At 34.1% G+C, this 23090-nt stretch overlaps 2 protein-coding genes across 7 annotated transcripts in view; one reads left to right on the top strand and one right to left on the bottom strand.

The window, feature by feature from the left end:
• The window catches only part of SEMA4D (semaphorin 4D), a 206945-nt gene that overhangs the window by 68173 nt on the left and 115682 nt on the right, over nt 1-23090 (top strand). For 2 of the 6 annotated variants that reach the window (XM_051998234.1, XM_051998243.1), the window contains 2 exons: nt 4-89; nt 8562-8663. The gene's annotated coding sequence lies outside the window, so the exon portion shown is untranslated. Of the gene's footprint in view, nt 1-3; nt 90-5480; nt 8664-23090 lie in introns of those variants that run through there. The other 4 variants (XM_051998224.1, XM_051998215.1, XM_051998251.1 and 1 more) reach the window with 4 other exon arrangements.
• Nucleotides 10738-23090, bottom strand: part of LOC127545026 (pre-mRNA-splicing factor SLU7-like) — a 34142-nt gene continuing 21789 nt past the window's right edge. Inside the window, 2 exon segments of the mRNA XM_051972045.1 lie at nt 10738-12455; nt 12457-13081. Coding sequence (XP_051828005.1) covers nt 11225-12455; nt 12457-13081 — 1856 coding nt within the window. The 3' untranslated portion in view covers nt 10738-11224.

The raw sequence follows: 23090 nt of genomic DNA, 5'->3' as shown, positions 1-23090 counted from the left end.
CAGATTCTACTGATTCTAGACAATAAGAAGAATTATGATTTTATATCTGGAATGTGACATCAAATTATTTGAAAACATTTGATCATTAGGTGAGTAAAAAATATAATTACAGAATTAGTGTTTTGTTTTTCAAGAAATCAACTCATACCTTTTTCAATTTCTCAGTCATTATTTGACTAAAGACTCAGCAAATATTAAGGTGCTCCTTTGTTGTTTTTCAGTCATTTTCGTTTGTCATTTCTGACTTTTTGTTCTTCTCTTAGCAAAGATATTAGAATAGTTTGTTATTTCTTCCTCCAACTCATTTTATAGCTGAGAAAACTAGGACAAAAAGGATTAAGTGACTTGCTCTGGGTCACATAGTTAATACCTGCATGGTGGTAGTCGTCCATTGTTTTGGAAGCGAGGACCCAAATGGCATCATTGTGTTCAGAGTCAAGTTACTGTGTGACCAATATGAGCTCAGAATGCTCTGCCACAAATTGGACATAATAGTCTATAGAAATATTTGGGGTAGTCTCCCTAACTTTTCCCATTTCCCATTTCTTCTGAGCTAATTCAGTTCTACTTTGCTCATAGAGCAGCATCTTCTTTGATGGGGGCATGTCATGCTGGATGGTCCTGTGTCATGTCCATGTTACACAATCAGTTCCAAAGTTCTTAAGAGAGACCTTGGGAGGAGTGTCCTTGCAGTGCTGTTTCTGACCACCATGAGAGTGCTTGCCCTGTGTGAATTCTTCACACAGGAGTGTAGGGCGTGTTCAGAAAAAACTGATACATCTGGGATGAGAGCTGCTGAGCCCTTCACAGAACCCTTTTTCCACCTTTGCTGTTTACCTGATCCACCTAACTCTTAATAGCTCCAAGAGGCTGTAGCTTGCACAATGACTACACCCTAGTAAACTGTTTCAGCAGATAGACTAAACTAGGTTGGGAGTAACCAAAGGGCATCAACTCCTATATGCATGAGTGCTATTCTGGACATCCTTGTATTTACTATATAATTAAGGAAATATATTAAACTCCTTTTATGTGAAAAGTTACAAATGAGCCCATCTTACGGGTTTTTTTTTGAATATGTATTTTATTGGTTAAAGAGTGGTATTTTGAAAATATAACTTGACATGATTTGCACTTATACTGGAAGATTTTTTTTGATTAAAGCCTTTTATTTTCAAAACATGCAAAGGTAATTCTCAAAATTCATCCTTGCCAAAACCCTGTTTTCTAAATTTTCTTTCCTTCCCTTCTTCCTATCCCTTGCAGCAAGCAATACAATGTTAAACATGTTAAATGTTAACATGTGCAATTCTTCTATACATATTTACATAATTATCATGCTGCACAAGAAAAATCAGATCAAAAAGGAAAAAAGTGAGAAAGAAAACAAAATGCAAGCAAACAACGAAAATGGTGGAAATATACTATGTTGTATTCCATACTCAGTCCTTACAGTCCTCTCTCTGGGTGCAGATGGCTCTCTCCATCACAAGATCATTGGAACTGTGAGCCTGTCTTTGATTCACAGATGTTTACTAAGTACTTAGAAAGAGGTGTGCATGTTTCTCTCTCTCTCTCTCTCTCTCTCTCTCTCTCTCTCTCACTCTCGCTCTCGCTCTCTCTCTCACACACACACACATCCCTCACTTATTGGAAGACTATCAATATAACAAGATCATATTACAGTAAAACAATGAGAATACTTCCTCTGTGGCAAAGATACTGCATGCTTTTTGAGTCCAGAGAGGTTGGTCCCTGGATAGTCTTTGGCAATAAACATTTGTCATATATCTGAGAGACATTCATTTTTTCATTAGTAGGGTTGTGAAGCACAGGTCAGTGACTGCTGGCTAAATGGTTTTGCCAGGCTGTTATTAGCTTCTTAATGTTCTCTTAGAGGCAGCATTCAGTACTTAATGGTAATACCTTAAAGTATTGCACATGTTGATATTTGTTTGTGTCTTTTAATAACACTTTAAAAAAATCTTTTTTTCCTAAGGCAATTGGGGTGACTTGCCCAGGATCACACAATTGGGAAGCATTAATTGTCTGAGACCAGATTTGAACTTGGTTCCTCCTGGCTTCAGGGCTGGTACTCTATCCACTGCACCACATAGCTGCCCCATTAAGTACATCTTTTATTGTATGGTGGTTAGTAGATGTCTTTATTATTCCTACTTGTCTATATTTATTTGTAAAGTTTCTGTACCCTAATACAGGAGTTGGCAAACTTTTTCTGTAAAGGACTAGATAGTAAATATTTTAAGTTTTATAGGCCAAGAATGAGAATCAAAGATATTATATGAGTACTTTTATAATGTGAGAGAAAAAATAATTTCCACACATTTTTTGGATTAAATTCTAAATAAAATAATAATTAAGTATAATTTTTTGGTAAAATAAGGTTCTGAGAAGAGTGGAATTATTTTTGGAGGATAACATTTCATTTAATTAGGGCTCAAAGTGTAATGTTTCTTTAACTTCAAAATTAATTTCAAATGTTCATCTATTAATGGTGAGTTATGAAATTTTATGTATATTTGAAAATATGCTCTTGGATTGGTCCTGCCAAATACTTATATCAGTCAGCAAGCATATAATTTTAGTTGACTAAAATGGCTATTTGGTCTTAAAACAAGTTTATTTTCTCTGGACATTGTTATTTGACTGCTACAATAAAACATGATTTACTTAACTCACCATGGGCAAATGTCTGTCTTTGCTTGGCTAACAAATAAGCCACTTGGAAATTTACTTTGGTTTTAGCCTTATTTTCATTTTTTAATTTTTGTCAAGAAATTCTATTTAAAAATTTTTTATTTTTCTGATTAATACTTAATCAAGTAATGTTAATATATACTGCATTCTTTTAGCACAGTTCAGTGTTCATATGCTTTGACATCTAAATCTCTGTGTCTTAAAAATGTAACATTCGGTCTACTTTTTTTTTATTTTGACAAATATTCAGTGTTAATTTTTTTTAAATGTCACAATAGAGCAACAATTCTGTCGTTTAGCTACAACTCTGTTACTGTAATTTATAGTATGCTTAGCAATAGTGAGAAGTAGTCAAAGTATAGTCTTTGTCACAACTATTCAGCTATGCCTTTTTTATATTAAAGCATATGTTGACAATATGTGTAAATGGACGAACATGACTATGTTCCAATAAAACAGTTTGGACACTGGCATTTGAATTTCATTTCATTTTCATGTCACAAAATATGATTCTTTTGATTTTTTTTCCTGGTGGAAACTATTTAAAAATGTAAAAAATTATTCTTAGTTTATGTCTCAAACAGTAGCAAGTAGTAATTGGTTTTGACTTGTTAGACTATAGTTTGTCCTCTTGACTAATTTTTCTAAAAGATGCTATGAATAACTGAAAAATATGTATATTCTTCCCCATTTTCATTTAGTACTTTCCAGAGTTCTTTCATATCATTCAAAAATCCTGTTCCTTAAATTCTTCCATTCTTCTTGCTTTTATGGTTGTCTAGATTTGAAAGTAATATATTGTAGTTCCTCACTATTATGCTTTTACTGTTTACTTCTTCATGTAGCCTGTAGCTTTCCTGTTAAGTATTTAGATGATGTACCAATTGATCCCTTTTTATATGTTAAATGTTGGTGTTCATTATTTATGATATCTTTTAGCATAACATAGTTTCTCTTTTTATCTTTTAATCAAATCTATTTTTGCTGTTGCTTTGTCTAAGTTCATGATTGCTACCCTTTATTGCTTATTTCAGCTGAAGTATAATAGACTGTTTCAACTCCTTATTTTAATCATGCATCTTTACTTTTCATGTATGCTTCTTATTAACAATACATTATAAGATTCTGCTTTTGACATCTCTCTTTTACAGATTTTATCACATTCACAATTATAATTATTAATTGTATACTCTCCAGTCTATTTTCTTTTATTTTTTCCTCTCATTGCTTCTGTCCCTTCTTTACTGATAAGAAGGAAAGAAAAGTATGCTTAGTTCCAGTGATCTGTGCTTGATGGAATCAATTCTTCCTCTCTTCTTTATATACAGGGTGGTGTAGGTATTAAATTAATCCTTCATTATTTTCTTTCAAATACTTCTTATATTCCATTCTTTAGATGTCTGCTTTGCTTATAATTACTCCCTCCTTGAATTTATTCTTTCTCTTATTCATCCCTTCTTGATTCTTTCCTATTTCTCTGTTGAAATTCCTATTTTCTTATATATTTTCTATAATTCTTTCCCATTTCCTTATTGAATTAAATGTATTTCTATTTCAAATTCTTTTGTGTGTTTTATTCTCCTTTAACTGAAGTTCTAGTGATTCAATACTTAAGCGCTCCTTGTAATCTTCCTGCTTGTTCAATGTTGTATTCTACTTGTTTATGCTGATTCTGTGAAATAATAGTTTCCTCAGTCTTCCTCTCTCCTTTCTTCTTTTTTAAAGACAATTAAAATGAAACAAAAACCACTGAGGTGGTTTCAATCCTAACTTCTATGGTGCTTGATGTCTTTAGGGTTTTGAAGGTATACTTAAGTCACCTACTACCCCTATTATAATGTAAACACTTCATCCTTATAAATTCCCCTTTGGTTGCTCACTTGTAATTACCTTTTTTTTTTTTTTTTTTTTTTTTTTTAACTCTTTTGTATTTCAAAGTTTCTACTTAATTCTGGTCTTTTTAAAGAAAAAATTTTCAAAAGCCAATATTAATCAGTTTTACTGGATAAGTCATACTTGATTGTAGATCTTTATGCTTTTCATTGCCTATTCTTTTTCTGTCCCTTTATAATGATAACTGCCAAATTTTGTGTGGTCTTGATCTTGGCTCCTTAGCACTTTTAATTCTTTCTTCCTGAAGGCTTGCAGTATTTTTCCTTTGACCTAAAAATTTTAGATTTTAGTGATGATATTCTTGGAGTTTATTTTGGGATTTCTTTCAGGAAGTAATTAGTATATTCTTTTTTATTTTCATTTGTCTTTTTATTCTGTTATGTCTGGTAAATTTTCCTCGAAACATGATATATGGGTTCTTTTTTGGATCCTGGCTTTCAGAAAGTCAAATCATTTAAAAATATCTCTCCTTGAGCTGTTTTCTAGGTCACTTGGTTTTTATATGAGATAATTTTTTTTCAGTCTTTATCTTATCTTAATATTTCTTGTCTTATGGAATCATTAATTCTACTTTATTTCATGCTGATTTTCGGGGAGACTTCTTTGTTTAAGATTTTGTATCTTTTGCATTGAGCTGTTAATTTTCTCTTCAAGTCTTTCTTCCAAATTCTCATTTCTTTGCTCTATTGCTCTCATTTAATTTATAGTATTTTAACTCTTGCTTCATTTCTTCTAATTCTTCTAATTGTTTTTGCTTATACATGTTTTGGAGTGATTATCTTTTAGGTTTGTGTCTTTTTTGTCTCTAATATCTTGATAGCTCTTTCCTTATCCTTTTTTTTTTTTTTTTTTTTAAACTCATTCTTCTAGCTTTGCTTCTCAGACTGGGACTTTGCATAAGGGCAAGGCTTTGTCTTTTCTGGGAGGCTTTTTGGGTTTATCTGGTACTGGCTTGTCTAGTCTGAGATCCTTCTGCTATCTTCAAGTATTGATTCCTCTGTTCTTTAGGTTTTCTACAAACTTTGGGTATGTGCTGGGCAGATTAAGAGAAAAGTGTTATTGCCCTCCTAGACTGAACTTTCCCAAGGTCAAAACTAGGTCTTAGAATAAACAATACAACTGCAGACTTGCTCCTGAGTGAAGCTTTAATAGACAGTTGTTAGCCCTAGCCTTTGTCTTCTTACTGAACAACTAGGCAGGTTCAAAGTGATAAAGATCTAGAATGACCCCTAGCTCCCTCTACATACAGCCCTAAAAGCTTAGCTGTAACTCCAGGATTAGAACTAGCAAACTGCCAGCACATCCCTGGTCTATATCCAGAGTTTGAATCTAAAATCTCACTTCTCTATTAGAAGAACAGAACAATAGACCACTTCTGGTTTTTCTAGGTTTGCATTTTAATTGCTTTTGAAAATCTTCAATTAATATATATGTTATGTTAGAGACAGAAACTTCTAATCAACTTGAAATTCCTTAAAGTTCGTATTAGTTGTATAAAGGGGTTGATTTTGTAGAAATCATAGAAGAGGTTTTTCTCAGTTGCCTTTGGGTCACATTTTCAGCATAGATAGTTAAAGCTGAATGAATTTCAGTTTCAGTGACACAATTTGGAAGAATGTATCTGGGAAAAGAGGGATTTTGTATATGATGAAGCTTGAAAATTCAGTGAAGAACTCTTAAAATAAAGTAAGTATAATTGAGCTATAGATGTGTTTGTGCAGCACTTTCCTAGTGAGTTAGAAGTCTACCATTAACCTATCTTGAACACTGTGTCCACTTTGTCCGTAGCCTACATTGTAAGGGAAAATCCAAATGTATGTTTTCCAAGAGAAGATAAAAAATTGTGACAACTTGTTTTTTTCCCACACATATTATTGTCACAAGGGGAAATGAAACTAAGTCAGTAGCTACAATTTTACTATGAATTTTGCATTTGTCAGTGAGGTTAGGCAGACAGTTTATTTTTATCTGTGTTTTACACTGTCCTCTACTGCTCATTTCCTTTTTGTTAAGACCAGAAACAAGAGGGGTTTGACTTCTTAATGACACAAACAAAACTTAACTCATCTTGTTTCATTACCTCAGTGTTACTACCCTTTTGGGGGAAGGTGGAAAGAGAGAAGGATTGAAATCTGGATTTTTTATTTAATTTGTATAGGTGTGGCAGTTTCTCATCCCAAAGGAGATTAGGAATTGTCTGTAATTTATCATTGTAAAAGTAACACTGAGGGGTAAAGTGACTTAGGTCACACAGGTAGGACTAATCAAATTAGTCCTGATTCTAAGTCTGTCCCCTTTATTTATTTATGTTCCCCTGTCCTCTTGTTGAATAATACTTGAAGTGTTAGTGTTTGTAGTTTAATGCAAATTGCTTAATATTAGGACAACCAGAGTTATTTATACTTTGAAATATTATGTAGACAAGGGACACTTTGAATTTCTTTAAACTCTCTAATTGTAGGAATTTCAGACATGTAGGAAATGGCTTCATAAGCACTTTTAAAATCACACTATATTAACATAACCATTGCCTGTTTTCCCAAACATGAAGAATCATAGTATAAAAAGAACGATTTCTAGATATAAATTCAAAAAATCCAAATTGTTCCTAGGGACTTACTATTTGACTGTGTTCAACTGTTGTTAATGATCATGGTAGAATGAATTCAGGGTACTATATAGGCCTTCCTCATTTTATTTTGAGTGTATACATAAGCTAGCATCTGTCTATGGTTCCTTCCTTTCATCATGAAACTAGCCCATATTCTCTTTCAGTCCTGCTTTTAAATGTTTAGAGAATAGTGTTCCATGACTCATTGTTAAACAACACTGGTAAAATATTGATATTAAGAATATGAGTTTATGTTTTAGGGATAAGTTTGGGGTCATCAGAGGAGCCTTGTTAAATTATTTATAATGTCATCTTATATTAAGCAAAGGAAGAAAACTAAAAGAAATATAATTTCCAAGACGAAAGATAGAGGTTTTTTTCACTTTTCATTATTTGAAATCATCTATTCCTTGGCTTCCATAGGTTATGAAAATTGAGATAAAATGTAGTTAATTTTATAGGCCAATTTATGTCTAAACTAAAATGTGTGAATGGTATCTTATTACCCTTTTGTGAGAGGGAAAAACAGTCTTCGATAGAAACAAGTGTAAATTTTAAAAATAAGAAATGATTATGTTTTAGCAGTTTGCTTAAATTGACCAGCTAATTAAACTTATCCAAAGCAGACTATAGCTTTAGCTTCAGATCAATTAATTGCCCAGTAGTTGGCATTCTATTTAGAGTAATTTAAAAAAAAAAAAAAAAAGAAAGAAAGAAATTGTAGGGGCAGCTACTTGGTGTAGTGGATAGAACACTAGCCCTGAAGTCAGGAGGACCTGAGTTCAAATCTGCCTTAGACACTTAATACTTGCTGTGTGACCCTGGGCAAGTCACTTAACCTTGATTGCCTCAGCCAAAAAAAAAAAAAAAAAAGAAAGAAAGAAATTGTATAGAATACTGTTGTACCAAGTTAAGATGGTTGATAGTGTTTTTGAAACCATTAATCCTATCACTGTAATATTTTGTGACTCTAATGCAGACCCAGACTGTAGAATATGGGATTAGCAATTGCCTTCTAGGAACCCAATCTGTGAACCTGAGTCCCAAATTGGGGGAGCAGCCCAGATGGGGCATCAGGTGGGCAAGACAAAGTTCAGTCATATGTTAAAGTTTTCAACTATTCTTCCTCAATAAATCTAATTTACTTATGGGGGAAGAAGGGGGAGAGTCTGCATTTTTATAAATTACTATTTTAAAGTGAGAAGCTTTGAACACTAGGAAAAAAGTGAAGGAAAGAATGAGATGATACCCTAGTAACTTCCTCTAGAAGTTCACCCCAACCCCTGAATTCACATTGGAATCATCCTCTACCCTTTTAACTCTCTCTCTTTCTGATTAGATGACTCCTCCCAGAACCTCCATTTAAGAAGGATGCCCAAGCCAGCCATGTCCTCATTCCACTTCAGACTGTACTCTAGACTTTACCCTGCTCTGCTGCCAGGTATTCTTTAATCTCTCTCCTCTCTATCCAGCTTTTCATCTTCCTTTTATGTGTTTCTTCCTCCATTAGAATACAAACTGCTCCAGGACAGGATCTTCTTTTCTTTTCTTCTATTTGAGTTAGCTTTGCTTAACACAGTGCCCACTTAATAAAGAGTTGTGTTTACTTGACTTAATGACTAAAAAGACCATCTTTCATTGTAAAAATGATGGAAAATGATGATATAATAATTTAATTTACATAGCTTTCACAGTTTTCAACTACATTACCTCATTTAATCCTCACAACAGATAGAGAATATGTATTATCCTCATTTTACTGATAAAGAAACTTTATGGTGAATTAAATGCTTGTTCTACTTTCTGCTGTGATTTTTTTTTCAAATACTATCCCCTTCAATAAAGTACCTGGGGTAAGCAATTTCTTCCTTTTTCTGCCTTTATCTCTATCTCTCTCAACTTTCTTTGTGGGAATTTTTGAAAAATATAATATTTGAAAAATATAATTTTTTAATTGGTAAAATTTGAATTTTTCTGATTTATAAAAATTTATGGCAAATTGGGGGCAAAAGATTAGTGAAAAATATAAAGCCTGAAATTTTTCAAAATTGACAGGGGAAGCCTGCATTGTATAATGGATTTGACCTGTACATATTGCTTATTATTTAAAAATTTTAGTTTTCCATGACCTGATGTGGAGTATAAAAAGCATGCTTTGCATTCCCCAAGTATAACATGCTTAACTATATGCCTGAAATGTATTTTGCATTATATTTTCCCTTAAAAGTTTAATATTTTTACATTCAAGGCCATTTTTCTCAAAATCTGTTGAAACAGATTTGACTCTACATATTATAATTTCTTATGGTGTGGTTTGCTGCTTCCTTTCTTTACAGAACAGAACTTTTCAGATAATGGCTGAAGAAAATTTAGAATAATCAAAAGGGAATAGAGAAAAAGAGAGCAAAACACATTTACATTTTATACAGAAGAGGTGATATTATTATGAACCAGTTAGGCTCATAGTATCACAGATTTAGAGCCTGAAAGGGACCTTATAAATTATCTGGTCTTACTATCATTTTATAAATAGCCCATGATCATAATCAGATCATCTCATTTCATATTTAGGACTTTCTATATTATACCATGAAAGCACGATAAATTTGGATAGGCTGTTACCATGTCTTATATCTGTGGTGAGCTTTTTCTTCTCAAAACGCAGCCAGGTGATAAAAGTTCAGATCTTTTATTATCTCCAGTATAGCCCGGTTAGCTTAGAGGCCTATCTTTCTGCTTGGTTCCAAGAGCTCTCTCCGAATGTCACCAAATCCAAAGGTCTGGTCCTTCAGCCTCTGCCTCTGCTTTCTTCAGCCTCCAGCCAGCTCCACTCTTCATGTCATTCCAGTGAAATCTGACCGAGAGCCTCTGTCTGTTTCTTTTATCCAAGAGGGAGGAATTGTGGGATACGAGAGAGAGGGATTGTGGGTTTTCTCCCATAGTGCTCTCTGGCCCAAAGAGCTTCAAGGGAGGTGTGAACTCATAAAGGTTCAAAGTTTACTTTGTGAAGCTGGCATACTTGTGAACTCCATCGAGTAAAGGTGTAAACACAAGCCTTGTATTAATTAGTCCTACTTAGTACCTCATTTCAGGTTCTGCCCAAAACATCTTCTTGTAAGATTAGATCAACTCTAATTAGTTAGCAGTTTGTAAGGATTCCAACATCTCCCCCTTTCTTTTGTTTTAGAACATAGGGTGGTCATGACCTCCCTGATTTCTCAAGGAGGTGAGAACCCCACCTAAAAGGTGATCACGCCTTCCCTGACATCTCAGGAAGGGAGATGAAAACACCAAAGGAAATAGGAAATCAAATCAGATTAGTGGGTTTCTGAAGGGGTACACATAAATCCATCAACATGGGCCAGAACTTTGTAACAGATATACATGGTATACATAAATCCATCAATATGGGAGGCATTACACATAATTTACATAAGCACATAGCAATATAACACAGGCTAGTAGTAATGTAACAAATAACAAGAATCAGCCTGAAAATTTACACATGTCCATAAGTCTTAGAAATAGTCCATAAGGAATCCATTGTCCATTAGTTCATGTTCCAGGAATCTAATAATTCCTGTAAGCTCTGAAGTACTGCAAAAAGTCTCATCAACAATTTTTCATCTCAAGGAATCCAACGATTTTTGCGGTTTTTCAAGAACTAAAACAGTCTCATCTTGTGTTAGGAAATCCAATGATTCCTGAAGATTTTAAAAGTCCTTTTAACCGTCTCATTGTCAGCCATGCTCTTTCAGTGTCAGATGCTTCTTAAATCTCCTTTGTTTTGAAGTTTTTCTCTTTTTCTATTTCATCTCAGGAAATACAATGATTGTTGCTGGTTTTTCTCTCTAGAGTAGAAGAGGTAATGGACTCATGAAAGAGGTCCACAAATTTATTTAAAAGATAGTAAGGAAAACAAATGAAGTTTTTTCCATCACTTTACCAAGAGAATAAAAAGAATTTATACAATTTAGGTGAATTTTCTTTCCACTCATATTATTATTGCCCAAGAAAAGAAGCCATGGGGTCATCCGGCTTCTGACGTTTCATCCTATAGGCCTCCATTTCCTCTTCAGTAGGCTCTCGAGTCTCATGCATGCTATTGTAGGGCCTCTTCCTCTCATCTACTTGCATGATCTCCTTGATATGGAGAAGGTGGGCCTCCTCAGCATTTAATGCCTTTTTCAGTTTTTCGTGTTTCTTCTTTTCTTCACCCTCACTGTCAGAACTACTCTTCCTATGCTTCTTCTTTTTCTTCTTCTCCTCTTTCTGCTTCTCTTGGTGAAGCTCCATTAGAGTTTTTGGTCTGCTTGTTTGCTCTTCTCCTACAGTATCATCAGGAATATATTCATCTGCATTAGCAATTTCCTTCCCAGCTTCTCCAGTACAGTAGGAAAACTTAACAAAGGAATGACAGCACTTATATCCCCATCTATCTTCTTTCCAATAGGAACCCCAGATATGTGTATGATTGTTGATCCTGACATCTTCCTCATATTTAGAGCAGGCAATAGCTCTCTCTTGTCCTTTGATGACTGTTCCGTGTCTTGAATATTCCACATAGTCTTCTGTTTGAGCTAAGAGTAATTCAGAAGGGGGAGCATCCAGATGTTCTTGACCTCCATACTTCTCTAGGATGCTTTCTTTCTGTTGTTCTTTGAAATCTTCTTTCTTGACTTTAAATGATTTATACAGTAACTCCAGTTTTGTTGGATCTGCTTGGAGATGCACTTCAGACCCTTTGTCATAAGCTTCCCAGGCAAACAACTGTGTTTGTGCCATTGAAATGGTATCTCCAGTGTATCGTACAAAATTGTCTCCTGCATAACTAACTTCATCAGGATTCTTTCTTGCATTGGCATAGGGATTCTCTCACACTGCTCTTGTTTTTGGATCATAGTAGGCAGAATTGGGATCTAAGTTTCTCAAGTATTTAGCAATGTCTTCTCTAATTCTGAGATTCCAGACAGTAATTCGTCTTTTAGAGTCAAAATTTTGTCCAGGCATATCAATGTCATCTGCATATTTATCTTCATCTTCATCTTCACTGTTATGGTCTCTTTCCATTTGAGAATTTGGTTCTTCTTCACCCCAAAACTGATGTTTTGGGGAATTCACCTGTTCCATTAACTTTCCTGAGGCTAATTCTTCCTGTAGCTTCTGAGCTTTCAATGTACGTTTAGCAAGGTCAACTTTGGCATATTTTTCCACAATCTTCATATGTTCCTGAGTTGTAACCATTCCAGCGATCCCTTTTACCATCATAATCAAACATAAGTTGAGGTTGTATATGTTCATTTGGTGCTATGTTAGTTCCTGTGAATTTGGCACCAACATGCCTCAGTCTCTCAAAGCAATCTTTTTTTGTGTGTATCATAGCCCCACAATTTTCACATGCTCCTTTGCGATATTTTGTAGTCACAATATTCTCCTTTACACCTCTCTTATACCATTCTTCAGATGAACTGTACTCTTTTTGTTTCTCGGGTTGGGGTCTCTGATGCTTTAGTGTGGGTCTTTTTGATGGATCTATATACCATGGCACAGAGGAGATGTACTGAGGAATATGAGGATTGATATCTTTTCCTTCCTCATCCACTTCAGCTGGGGCATTACCCAGCTTTCTCTGTTCTTCTAGCTCCTCCTTCTTTCTCCAGTCTTCCCTTGTCATTTTCTTTGGCTCTTCTAAACCCATGTCACTTGATCCCCGTAGGGGGCCAGAATTTATTGCTTCTGAAACAGCAGTTGTCCCTGTTCGGGAGCCAAAATGTTGGAGTTCTTGTTCTTTAAAATATATAATATATAAGATGATGGTTCTCTCTGGGAGAAAGAGCAGGTTTCTTGGGGGAGGTTTTCTTGGAGGCAGCCTTAGTATCAGTTCAGATCAATAATTACCCCAAATGCAGCCAGCTGGTAAAAATACAAATGTTTATTTCTCCTTCCAAGTCTTGTCTCTTTCCCTGGGCCCGGATAGCTAGATTCTTACAGGCTTAATCTCTCTGCTTGGTTCCAAGAGCTCTCTCCGAATGTCGCCAAATCCAAAGGTCTGGTCCTTCAGCCTTTGCCTCTGCTTTCTTCAGCCTCCAGCCAGCTCCACTCTTCATGTCATTCCAGTGAAATCTTCTTCTCAAAACGCAGCCAGGTGATAAAAGTTCAGATCTTTTATTATCTCCAATATAGCCCGGTTAGCTTAGAGGCCTATCTTTCTGCTTGGTTCCAAGAGCTCTCTCCGAATGACGCCAAATCCAAAGGTCTGGTCCTTCAGCCTTTGCCTCTGCTTTCTTCAGCCTCCAGCCAGCTCCACTCTTCATGTCATTCCAGTGAAATCTGACCGAGAGCCTCTGTCTGTTTCTTTTATCCAAGAGGGAGGAATTGTGGGATACGAGAGAGAGGGATTATGGGTTTTCTCCCATAGTGCTCTCTGGCCCTAAGAGCTTCAAGGGAGGTGTGAACTCATAAAGGTTCAAAGTTTACTTTGTGAAGCTGGCATACTTGTGAACTCCAATGAGTAAAGGTGTAAACACAAGCCTTGTATTAATTAGTTCTACTTAGTACCTCATTTCAGGTTCTGCCTAAAACATCTTCTTGTAAGATTAGATCAACTCTAATTAGTTAGCAGTTAGTAAGGATTCCAACATATATCCATTTTCTTAGACAAATTAATGCTTGGAGAGCCTTGTTATAGCCAAATATTATCATTGTCATTAAATTAAAAGCATTTGCCCTTTTTATTTAGCCTGGCTTCAGGTGCTTTCACTCCTAATATTGATTGAATTTTGTTTAAAAAGATCAATAGGTCTAGCAGTAGTTAGCATAATAGTGCCCATGAAAACCTCATTTTCACATAGAGGATGCTTTCAATTTTCTTTTTCCCTTTCCTCCTACAATTTTAATACAGTCATTCTTCTCATATATATAATAGTTCCTTATTCTTTTTTCAGTGGAGAAAAAAGTAGAAGACATTCCCTAGCACCATTCTACGCTGGTGAATTGGTCTAGTCATTAAAACATTTGGATCTACCTACATTGCAACAACAATTTCCCTTATTTAAGTAATGGGAGAAGGGGAAGGCTGAGAATGAAGATAGAGAGAAAAAGATTGTTATGGAGTTCTGACCCCCAGAATTCTTTATTCCTTTAAATTCAGATTATTTTTTTGCAATATTAGAACAGAAGTGAATGATTTTATTAAAGCTCATGAGTAAATGTAAATGTAATCTTTTTAATGACATTTTCATTTATCTGCTTTAATGTCATTTTATGATTATGTCTGAGAAACAATTGCTGATAAGATGTTTTTTATTCTTTACATACTGTTTACTAAAGCTTATCATAAATCATTTGAAACAAATACATTATTCACACAAAGCTAGCCCCAAAAGAATGTAGATGGCTATGATAGAAAATCCCACAAGGACCATTTATCTTTCCCAGCCATTGTCTTCCCAAGGGCTAAGAATATATTACTGTTAGCAAATTTAGGTCAACTGATGAAATCATGAATGAGAGCAAGGCACAGTTCTACCCCATACATTCTGTTTCCCTGAGAATTCAGGTGTACTTCAAATCAATTCAGAAAACATTTTTAAGAACCTAATATATATATGGCATTGCACTAGTCAGTAAAGTTTAAAAATAATCCCCAGTCTCTCACCTGATGGCGAAGATGGGAAGAATACAGCATGTACATAAATAAAAGGGATAATAATTAGAGTAAAGGAAAGGTCCAAGAGAATGTTATGAGAAATTGAAGAAAAATAATTTTCATTTGAAGGTAAAGTGAGGGATGATATAAGAGAAAGATTCAAGAAAGTGACAGCTGAATTAATCTATAAAAAAACTTCAGCAAGAGATGGGTAATATAAGATGAAATGGGGACACCCTGATATTTAGGATAATAGTAGAAATAATAATATGTCATCTATTGTCTTATCTCCTAGTTATTTGCAGCTTCATGAAACTGGAGAAAATCATGAAATCATACTGACTATATCCACTACAAATTTTGTGTTATATAATCTCAACAGGGCCCTTACTGTAACATAGTAGCACCTTCCTAAGTTGATTCATTATCCTACTTACTACATCAGCTTTTCTAATACTCTTCAAATTTCTCATGGCTCTCCATCCTTGCACTCTGTCAGCTAAAAACCTTTCCTTATATTTCACTGAAAAAAATGAGGTCATTTGTGAAGAGATTCTTCTTTTTCTTTTTTCCTCTTTTCACTTAGAAAGCTTCCCTTCTATTTTATTCTTCAACTCTGTCTCACATAAAATGATATGTGGCAGTTGAAAGTTGAAATAACTGAGGAAACAAAGGTTCAAGCTTCCAACCATATAAATTCATTAAGCATTATATGCCAATTATCCAGCAATTCAGGACCAGGCCTCTTCCTCACGTTAGAGCTGAATCCCAGACACAGTGTAAGACAAACTTTTATACATTAAAAATAATTAAATAGCAACAGTTACTTAAAAGAAAATAATCAGGATACATTAGACAATCTAAGATTAGGATTTTGCAAATTGGGAAGGGAGAGTGAATAAGTATCATTCCTTGAAATCAGAAAAAGGTGTCCCATTCCCAAGTGTCTGTGAACAGTCAAAGGAACATGGAAACAGTAACTGATTGGTTGGTCAGTATGGAGCCATTTCTCAGAGAAGACATATGTGTTGCTTGAAATGTACAATTGTGAGAAAACTTGAATCTTTCTTCATTCTTTGATACTGAGATCACTTCTCCTTGATATTCTTTTCTCATTAGGATTTTGGGATACTGTTTTCTCCTGATCCTTCATCTATTTGTATAGCCATTTCTTCTCAGTCTCCTTTGTTGAATCTTCATTTAGGTCTTGCCCACTCACTGTGGGAAGTACCAAACACCTTGCCCTGGACTCTTTCTATGATATTTTGTTTGGTAAGCTTATTGCCTTCCATGGATTCAATGATCTTCTCTATGCATATGATTTTCAGGTATATTTATTCAACTCTAACCTATCACCTGACCATCTTCACATCTCCAACTATCTTTTGGACATCTTGATTTGGATATCCTCAGTGTGTCCATTATTATTATTATTATTATTATTATTAATCTCATTATTTTTCACACTACTGTCCTTTGACATCAAGCCTTTCTCTCTTCCTAACTATCTTCTGACTGTCAGTCACAGAAGCTCATAATCTAGATGTCATCTTGGCTTCTCTCACTCATCTCACACATATCTGCTTCCTTATCAAGTCCTGTCAATTCTCTCTTTATAACATCTCGTATATACACACCATTTTCTCTTGTCTGATATTGTCACTACCATGTGGCAGGCTTGTATATTACAGTTACCCTGACTGATGTCCCTCTCCCCATTTGTACCCCACTACAATCCATACGTCTTTAAATGCCAGTCTTTTTGGGGAAACAGTCCTGACTGGCTGCTGTTGTGGTTGTTTGTCCTTCCTTCTCAAAGAGGACTGTCACTTCAGGGAGGCGATGCCATGATGTGCAAATTAACAGGATTTCAGTGAGTGAGGGCTGTGCAAGGTCACCTACCTCACTTTTCCCTCCAGAGCCATCTGGATACAGTGGCTAGATAGAAATCAGGAAAACTGGAGATGGCTCTAGATGCTATGGAAGACCTTGGTGTTTTGCCATTAAAGTCTTTAACAAGTTTCAGTTTGCCTAAGACAATGCCCAATCACTGCTTAACGCTGGGTAAAAATAAGGCAGAGAATGATTTTTTACCTACTCCAAACACAAACACATACACACACACACCAGTCTGGGAGGGGAAAACTCTCAGGGTTTCTAGTCAAAATAGAAACAATTTCTAACTATATTCACTCTGAACCAATCAGGGCCCAAAAAGTGACCTGTGGAGCCGGGGACCTATTATTAATCAGTGAAAGCTGATTTAAGACATGGTCCTAGTCAGTAAACTCCCAGATAATTCATTTCCCTTGGACAGAGCAGCCTGATCAACATCTACATTTCTTTGGGCATAGTATCTACTGGTAAAGGGGGGAAGGGAAAGAAGAAAGAAAAGAACAAAACAGAAAAGAAAAGGAGCTGTGTTGCCCAAGTGGTCAGTTCCAGTTGGGTCTCCAGTGGGGCAGCTCCTACTCCTACTCACAGAGGTTGTTGTTTGTCCTTTGTTCTTGAAGAGGACCATGACTTGAGGGAGATGATGTCATGACATGCATTAACTTTTTCTTTTAAGATCTTTAACAGGTCTCTGTTTGATTGAGGTAATGCCCCATGAGTGATTAAGGAAAGGTAAGATATGAGTCAGAAAATGACTTCTTATCTAGTAAGAAAAAAATATCACTTAAACTATGGCAGTTCCAATCAATTCCAGTATTTTCCTGTTACTTTATACATCCCTTCATTTGCCTTTTAAAGCTCTTTAACATCTTAGTCCTACTTTTCTAGCCATATTTTAACATTATGTATTTTGTGGGCTAGCTAAATAAGCATTCTTACTGTTTTCCCTTGCATTCCTTACTCAGTGCCTCTTTATTATCTTATGTCATTGTCTGTAAGTGCATGTACTTCATTTCCACTTCTATCTCTTCATATCAATTCCGAGTTTTCTTTCAGACTTAGCTCTGATGTTACCTTGTACATGAAGCCTTTTTTGGTCTCCCCAGCTCCTGGTGTCTTTGCTTTCAAGGTTACTTTATATATGTTATTTCTGTATTTTGTCTATACTTATATATGTGCATCCTTCTTTTCCTCCCTACCTTGATAATGCTTTTATAATGCTTTTATTTTTGTACTTGAAGGCCTATCACAAGTGGTGTTTACTAAGTGTTTGTTGATTTATTGCCTTCTAGAAATCACCATTCTAGAAAATGTAAACTGATAAATCAATAAAAAATAATTTGAAAAAGGAGCTGTCATTAAGATAGAGGGAAGAGATAAGTGAAACATTTTGAAGATACTTTGTCTAAAGTGGGGCTTCTTAAATTTTTTCCACTTGTTAACCTTTTCATCTGAGAAATTTTTATGTGATCCTGGGCATATAGGTAGATAAAATAGGTATATAAATCAAATTGGTAATAAATCATGATTTCATGACTCCTCACATTTAGTTACACAACCCATCTGGGATTACAGCCCACCATTAAGAAACTTTGGTCTAACTTAAGGTACTTGAAAGTCATTACCCTTATTTCATTGCTCTCAAAATTCTCTTGCACTTTTTCATTTTTTTCTATGACCTGTACTTATTTCCACAATTTTTTTTTCTTATCTTATTGCTATAACTAAGATTAACCTATCCATTTCATTTAAGTTACTGGTTTTGTTGGCATATACTCCAGATAATTTCTAACTTTTAAAATTTCTCCTTTATCTATTTTGAATTATTTTTCATTATGAAATTGTTAAAAATAACTTGCTGTTTTGATTTGGAAAATTTTGTGTTTATTTGTATGCTTAAAAATTATTTAATTTCTCCTGTAATTGCTTTTCCAACAGCTGATCTGTTATTTCTGTTGATGTGTTATTGAAAGTATTTAGAGATCTAAATTTTCCTAAAGGAATGCTGGATACCAAAAGTTTTAATATGTTGTCTCACTATTGTCATTTTCAATTAGGGAAGTATCTACAAATTATTATATGGCTCTTATATTCCTTAGGCATGAATTATTTAGTCTCTCTAGGTTTGACTTTGGTCCAAATACTATTTTTTTGATTATAATTTTAAGTAACATTTTAGATAGTAAATGTGTTTAATAATTTTTTGCATTTAATTGAGGGTTTTTTGCCCTTGAATTGTGCAATTTTTGCAAAGGTGCCTTATATAACTGAATAATATGTATACTCCTTTTTATTCAAACTCAGTATCCCCAAAAATCTATTATATGTAGCTTTTAAAGTATCCCACTCAAATCCTTAACTTCTTCCTAATTAATCTATCTTTTTTTAAAAAGATGTGTCTAGATCTAAGAAGGGCTCATTGTGGTCCTAGATTATTATAATTTAGTTGTCCATTAACTTTCCATTTTAAGTACTTAAATGCTATGCATCTTAAATGCTATAACATTACTTAGTTATTTATGATGCCTTTAAGCATAATGTAATTTTCTTTCTTATCTCTTTTAACCATATCTATTTTTGCTCTGGCCTTGTCTGAGATCATGATTGCCACCTCAGATTTTTTTTAACTTGCTGAGATGTTATAATTCTATTCTAACTTTTTATTTAAAATCTGTGTGAATTTTTATTCTTTCAGTTTACTTTTTTAAAAAACCATATTATTGAATCTGCTTTCTAATCCATTTTGTTATCCTCTTGAGTTTCACCAATGAATTTACTCTGTTTATCTTCTCAGTAATTTTTTAAAAAATATTTTAATTGAATCATCCTGTTGTAATGTTTTCTTCTTTTGTCCCTTTTATTTTCATCTTTTACCTAGAAAAAAAGTGATAGAAAAGAGTATGATCATCAGTAGCAATCTTCGCTCATACTCCATTATCTTTCTCAAAATTAGTGCTAGTTATCCTTTTTTTCTTTTTTAACCCCTACTTTATGATCAATACTATGACTCTACAGTTTATTTTACTTGTAACTATTCTTTCATCAATTTTACACTTTCTCTTTATTAAAAAAAAAAACAAAACCTTCACTCATTAGTATAGATGTAGTGAATGTATATTTTCAAAAAAGAAGAGAAAACTAGAATTTTACATAACACCATGAATATATATATTAAGTACAGTTTGCTGTTTAAGTGTATGTTAAATTTAACGCATTAGCTGTTATACTGCCTTACCTTTTTGTGTCTCCTATACTTCCTTTTTCTCTTTTCCATGTATTTTAATATTTCTCTGATACCTTTTCTCCCAAAGACCTGGTAACTAAAGAGTTATCTATACATTGGGGATAGTTGAAAAATTATGGTATATGAATGTATCAATACATCAATAAGTATTAAGTACCTGTTATGTTCTAGGCATTGTGGGAGGGATTGAAATACCTTTGAATGAAATAATATTTCTTCATAAGGAGCTATGAGAAAGAAAGACAATAAAGACATATATATAAACATATACAAAATAAAGAGAATACAAAATAGTTAAATGTCAAGGAGTTAAGCTCTGATGGTAAAATTGTAAAGCTTTTGTGTAGAAGAATATGATTTGGCTATTTTTTTTGGTTTTGGGGGAGGTAAGCTATATTTTGAAAGAAGAGAGGAATTCTTTGAGGCATAGATGTAAAGGGGCTGCTTTAGAGGTCATAACTTGAAACTATGAACCTTGGAATAGCTGATTTCATAAGGAAATGTACTAAGCTCATCACCACCAATTTGAGGATATCCCAAAAAACTAGGCCATTGAATAGTATAATTTGAGTAAGGCCATTGAAAAGTATGATATCCGAAGTGTAAGTATGTGGTAGGGCGGGGAAATGCCCCAAACCCAGCAAAAAACTGCAGAGTGCAACAGTGAATGGATCTTTCCTCAATATGATAATTTCAGCATTTACTTAAAACAAAAAGTCTCATTTACCCTATATAAAATTAAGGAATTGGAGAAAAGATAGTAAAACTGTATTGGAAAGACTTGCCTGAATGTAGGGAAAGGCAATCAGAAAACCTGAATAAAAGTCCCAATTCTTTTAGTTGTGTGATCTTGGGTAAGTGTTTCAACTTGTCTTTTCATTTTCCATATCTGTGAAAGGGGGATAAAAATAAACACATGAAGACAGGTTGTTGTGAGAATCAGTTTTCATTTGCAAAATGAAAGAGTTCCACTAGACGAACAAAGTCTTTTTTTCTTACCCTAACATTCTATGATTTTATATTCTGATTCTAGACTGTTCACTTTCCTTGTTGCTATAAAAATACACTGCTCCTATTGAATGTGTTATTGCTTCAGCAAATAGAGAGCAGAGTGTACCCAACCTAAACCCTAGGTGTTGTCTTACAAAGAGCTTTGTAATTAGGCTGCTTCTAATTATAAATCACTCTTCTTATCAGGACTTCTGACTCACCACACACTGGGTTTTTTTCCCCAGCTTATGATTTTAAAGCCATGATTGCATATTCTTGTGAATCTAAATTATTCAGTTCTAGTAAAAATTCTTTGTTTCTCATACCTCATGTAGTTTAACATTAGGAACTTATCACATTGTATAGAAAAAAAAGGGCTTTATGGAAATTTAATTGAGCCTTGGGTTCTGTTAAAAATATTGAGAAACAGATTGATCTAAATAAAGTTGCCTACTACTTTAAGTAATTAATAAGCTTCTGTTTGTGATGCAGTGTGATTAGTGTGAACTAATAAATCTCTTTGGTGTGTGGGGGAGGGTTTGATAATTGAATTTAACCAAAAAATATGTCTCCATTCTCACATAAGACAAACTTCTGCTGAAGACGGACTTAAATTATTTTATTTAAGCCCCCCTTTTTGGTTAATAAAATACTTAGATTACACAAGATTTTCAGTCTCCTACCACTGTAAGCTTTTTGTCATTTAGGCTTTATTTTTAACTCAGTTAAATTTAAAATAGAAACCTTACTGGTTTTGAAGCTTTTTTGCATTCTTGCAGGGCCATTAGAATATAAAGAAAGTTGATATAAAATGGTTACAGTGTTCACATCGTACAGATGATAAATATGTTGATAAAAATGTTTACATTTTACAGATGATAAATATGTTGAAGTCTAGAGGATGAAAATTTTCTTAGCAACAAGATCTAGAAGAAATAGAATCTATGATTTGGCAAGTCTTTGTTTTTTAGAAATAAAGGACCTACCAAAAGAAAGTGGGGAGAACATGAAAAATTAAGCTATTCACAACAGGACAAAGATGAGTTCTATTTGTTAATGTTTTACGTTAGAGGAGTTATGTATATTGGAACAGGTATTAGATTTTCCAGAATATAAATTCTTTCAGGGACAGAACTGTTTTTTTTTGTTTTGTTTTGTTTTGTTTTTTCTCTGTATCCCCAATGACTGGACTTATGCCTGCTCTGTAGTAGGTGTTTGATATATATTTAATGATTGATTCAGTCATTACTGTTGAATATCAGGTGACTAGTGAAAGCATAGAAGAAAAGAACTGATACAGTTGTGCTTATGTGTAATCTTTGATTCTAGCTTTTCAATTTGTAGATCTCATTTTCTAGTAATAGCTATAAAATAAACAAAAATCCTATCAAGTACATGGAAGGCAAAAAAAAAAAAAATCAGCCTCTCATAGAAAATGTTGCCTTCATTCATTATTTCTATTTTTATCTTCTCTAATTCATCTCAGTTCTTTGCAGTCTGGCTTCTGACTTTAGTTCGTACTATTACTATTCTTTCCAAAGTTAGCAATTAGCTTTTAATTGCCAAATCTGGTGTACATTTCTCAGTCTTCTTGACTTCTGCACCATTCAGTACTGTTAACCACCCTCTCTTCATGGATGCTCTCTTTTTCAGAGTTTTTATGACACACACTGCTTTTTTTTTCTTCTTCTGGTTCTCTTATTTGCCTGAGTCGTTATACACATTATGCCCCTTAATAATGGTGTTATCCCAAGACATTGTTATAGTTCCATTTCTCAATCTTTGTACCTTTTTATTTGGTGACCTCTATAAGCTATGTGTGGAATAGAGAGATAAGGTGAAGAACTTACAGGAATATGTGAATTATTTTTCTATACTTTTATTTTCATGATTTTTGTATTTCCCCTGTGACCTGTATAATTTGTATAGGCCCATATTTACTTGAACCTTGGTCAGTTATAAACATATTTACTTAACCCGAGCTGATGATATTTATCAGTATTTGGCATTTATCGATATTTAGTCTATTAGCTTGACCACTATCTACTTGATTAAGCTTGAAAGGCCTGATTTTCTGTTTCCTAGAAATCAGG

Source organism: Antechinus flavipes, chromosome 1, assembly GCF_016432865.1.
Source record: "Antechinus flavipes isolate AdamAnt ecotype Samford, QLD, Australia chromosome 1, AdamAnt_v2, whole genome shotgun sequence".
NCBI classification, from domain to species: Eukaryota; Metazoa; Chordata; class Mammalia; order Dasyuromorphia; family Dasyuridae; genus Antechinus; species Antechinus flavipes.
Note: the sequence above shows the minus strand (reverse complement) of the source record. Positions and strands in the feature narration are given on the sequence as shown.